The sequence below is a fragment of the Rhagoletis zephyria genome, unplaced genomic scaffold, assembly GCF_001687245.7.
Source record: "Rhagoletis zephyria isolate East Lansing unplaced genomic scaffold, Rhagoletis_zephyria_1.1 Rzeph_scaffold_00429, whole genome shotgun sequence".
NCBI lineage: Eukaryota > Metazoa > Arthropoda > Insecta > Diptera > Tephritidae > Rhagoletis > Rhagoletis zephyria.
The window spans coordinates 165,409-169,334 of record NW_016157513.1 but is presented as its reverse complement, the minus strand read 5'-3'; the positions used below and the strand labels follow the sequence as shown (position 1 = coordinate 169,334).

The window sequence follows — 3,926 nt, the reverse complement described above, 5'->3', positions numbered from 1 at the left end:
CTCGTCAAAAATATTTCCAGCTGTTATCTTTCTAAAAACTCTTTAATTTGTTACCCATATTGTAACAATTTATTTATTCTATCAATGTAATTGGGTTTAAAAATTTTCAAACAGGTGGCAACCCTCCAATTTTTTGCGATATCATTGGTTCTGGTATTATACCAAACAATACAAAAAAAAATTATTCAAATCGGTTCAGCCGTTCTCGAGTTTTGACGACCGTGACATACGAACACAACATTTTTATTAATATAGATTTGCAAAAACTACCACATTGCCATATTGTTTTTTAATGTTCTTAGGCTCTTGTTTATCCAAATTTTCAGATAATAAAGAGAAATATACAATTTGGATGTTACTTGTTGTTGTAGACGCTTTTTTAAATTATGGCTCACTAATATAAAATAACATAACGCTGTTTGCAAGTGGACTACTCATTTGTGCAATATTAAAAAAAAATCAACAAAATTTCGTACAAATTTCGAACTTTTAAAAATTCTAAAAAATCAATCGACATTTTTAGCCATTTGAAACGTGTACTTTATTCTACTAGAATTCTATTGGCTACAAAACTGCATACTCAGAATTTAATTAAAAATTTTAACGAAAATTTGTAAATTTTTTTTTTTTAATTGCATAAATTTTTAAGGCAGTGTCACTCGATTGGTACATTTGTACAGATTTGTAAATTTTTATATTGGGCTATTGGTAAAAAAAAGCGGGACTATTTTTTTTTTGCATTCAAAAGATTTGTATTGTACCAATCCTCGATGTTCTATTGAAAAATTTCAATAAATCAACTTTCGTGATTGGGATGGTGCAAAATATTTTGGGTGTTCAAACAATTGGAATACGATTTACACCAAATTTTAGCAAAAACCCAATCGTGTGACACTGCCTTTAAACTTGTACTTATACGAATGTTAGTAAAGAACGAACTATAAAAAACTAACCGAAATTAAATAACAACAAAAATAATATTTTAAAACTAGTCAAAATTTGGTGCGGCTATAATTTTTTCGACTACTGTACATAAGTTGGCTATGATTACTCGGCCGTGCTATCATAGTAGCACAGAGCCACTCTTATTGACTTACAAACAAGCTACGGGGAGGAATTTCAAGATTTCAACCCTGTTTTTATGAAAAATTTTATTTTTATCAGTATTTTTCTTTTAAACAAAATATGTTGAAATAAAAGTGAAACTAAAAAAAAATTTGCCAGACTATTCTCAACTACGAGAAAGCTTCTCCTTTCCACTAACTCACTTTTTTCTCTTACAGTAAAGTATGGCTAACATAAATCTCCACAAATAATTTCCGTATCTTTCCTCATATACCTCTAGAGATATTCTGTACGATAGTTCCACTTGTATGATCTATAAATCCCAGCAGAAATATGTAATATGTATGTATGTATGTAAAGGAGGACAACGCCCCCTTTTCCAATAACTGCCACTTTTCTACTCAGGATAGGATTGATTTCATATACTTTCTCCATACCAAGTTCTAGTATTCTACTGCAAACTCCTCTTCATATGCAGTCTGAAAAATTCAGTTTGTATGGGAGGTGCCACGCCCCCATGACATATTCATATTATTTTTAGTCTACAACCATGCTCGGAATGTCGTAAATTGGTGCCCAAAACTTCGAAAAGTCGTTACGGCTGTGCTCAAGCTTTCGAACAGAAAAAACCGGCTTTCAAAAAAATGTTATATATGTATTAGTATAGATGTGCCCGTTGTACTAAAAAAACGACAGCTAAAGAAATAGCTGTATAAATCCATCAAATAACAAACCCGTATACTCACTGTTAATAATTTGATTAATTTACTCTTTTTTCACTTTATAATAGCAGATATTTTAGGGAAAAGTGCAATAATTCAAAAAAAAATCACAGCTTTTCTTGTGGACCACTTCTAATGTGAAAAGTCGATTTGTAAGTGTCCAAAGTTATACCTATGTATTTATCTTCTATTCTATCTGAAGTGAAATTAATGCAAACTTATTAAAGCAATTTCGTTTTAATAATAATAGTAAACTTTTAGACGAGAGAGCGCAAATGGGTTAAGTACGAAGTGCTCTAACAAAGGAGAGGAAAATACGCAACTAAATTTCAAGTAATGAAAATGTATGTCTATTTAAATTAAAAATTCCTGAGGCAGTATTTATTTGCATGATCTTATTTCCATTGGAAGCCCAATTTTGGCATTCTCTTTTCTGACACTTTGACAGTCTACAGAAAATCGCTCGGAAAAAAAACNATTCTCTTTTCTGACACTTTGACAGTCTACAGAAAATCGCTCGGAAAAAAGTCCGGACGACATTAGGCTAGTAAGTAAGAACTCAAAATTACTTTGCAATGCCTAAGGACAGCTGAAAAGAAAGGGCAGTCTCGAGCTTCGTCGGGCCTGTAATGAAACATAGAGAATATCATGTACTTGTTTCACTCACAATATAACCTAGTCTTTAGAAACTAAAAATATGCTCTTATATTTTCCAGCAACGAGGTCTTTCGACGATTGGATGAATATTCTGCAAGCTTGGTCATTGAACACATCACTTCCGAACATTCAGGCAACTATTCTTGTATTGCGAGTAACGTCGCCGGGATGGAGCGTTTCACAGTACCATTGACAGTAAATGTTCCTCCCAAATGGGTACTAGAACCAAAAGATTCTAGTGCCCAAGCCGGTCAAGATGTTTGGCTGCATTGCCAGTCTTCTGGATATCCGAAGCCTGCAATTACATGGAAAAAAGCTATTGGACCTACTCCAGGGGAATACAAAGACTTTTTGTATGAGCCGACCGTGCAGCTCTTTCCAAATGGTACAATATTCTTTAAGAAAATCAGCAAGGAGTCGCAGGGCCATTTTCTTTGCGAGTCAAAAAACAACATCGGTTCAGGTGTAAGCAAAGTCATCTTCCTCAAAGTGAACGGTAAGTTATGCATATTTAAATGTCATCATCATAAATATAACAGGACCAACATATTTGGAAAATTTTAAAATTCAGTCGCGATGAGAAATTTACAATATTCGTATTACAAATACCAATTTTAAGCACTGCAATCAATATTTTATTTTATTTTTATTTTTTGCTTTTTATTTCGATTATCGAAATCATGATTCAATAAAACAAGGTTGTGTAATTTGTGACAGCTAAAATTTGACACTCCTTTATCTAGATTTGTATTTTGGAAGTAGGAGAAAGGGTAAGAATGTGATCGTCTTTTTCGAAAACGGTAGTAGAATGGTACTACAAAAATTGCGCAAAGTATACAATTAGAAGCAGTGTTGGCACTAATCGATTGGTTTTTTAATCAATTAGTTAATTTGATTAAATTCAATCGAATTACAGTTAATCATGATTTAATTTGATCCGATTAAATAGTTAATCGTAACCGTGATTAAAAAAATTAATTTTTAATCATTAACCCTTAATTTGATCAAGTAGGTTTGGTGATTAATTAATTTATGCTGGAATTGTCTTTTGCAACCAGGTCAGTTACTCGGGTATGTCTAAGTCGGTTTCCCTCATAAATCTAAGCAATTTGGTGTGCATTTTTNACAGTTAATCATGATTTAATTTAATCTGATTAAATAGTTAATCGTAACCGCGAGTATAAAAATTAATTTTTAATCATTAACCCTTAATTTGATCAAGTAGGTTTGGTGATTAATTAATTTATGCTGGAATTGTCTTTTGCAACCAGGTCAGTTACTCGGGTATGTCTAAGTCGGTTTCCCTCATAAATCTAAGCAATTTGGTGTGCATTTTTATTGTGATCTATTACCAGCAGACGTTATGAAAACTAGGTTTTATATCTCTTTGCACATGTACCATGGGTTGTCAAACTTCCCAGTTTATGTTATACAAATTATTAGTCTGTTCCAATAGCAGTCCGGTTTACAGGATTTAGTCAG

At 32.4% G+C, this 3,926-nt stretch overlaps 1 protein-coding gene across 1 annotated transcript in view; it reads left to right on the top strand.

The window, feature by feature from the left end:
• LOC108359648 (Down syndrome cell adhesion molecule-like protein Dscam2) overlaps positions 1–3,926 on the top strand; it is a 235,765-nt gene that overhangs the window by 76,458 nt on the left and 155,381 nt on the right. The window contains exon 7 of the mRNA XM_017611583.1: positions 2,504–2,940. Within this exon, the coding sequence (XP_017467072.1) occupies positions 2,504–2,940 (437 nt within the window). The remainder of the gene's footprint in view (positions 1–2,503; positions 2,941–3,926) is intronic.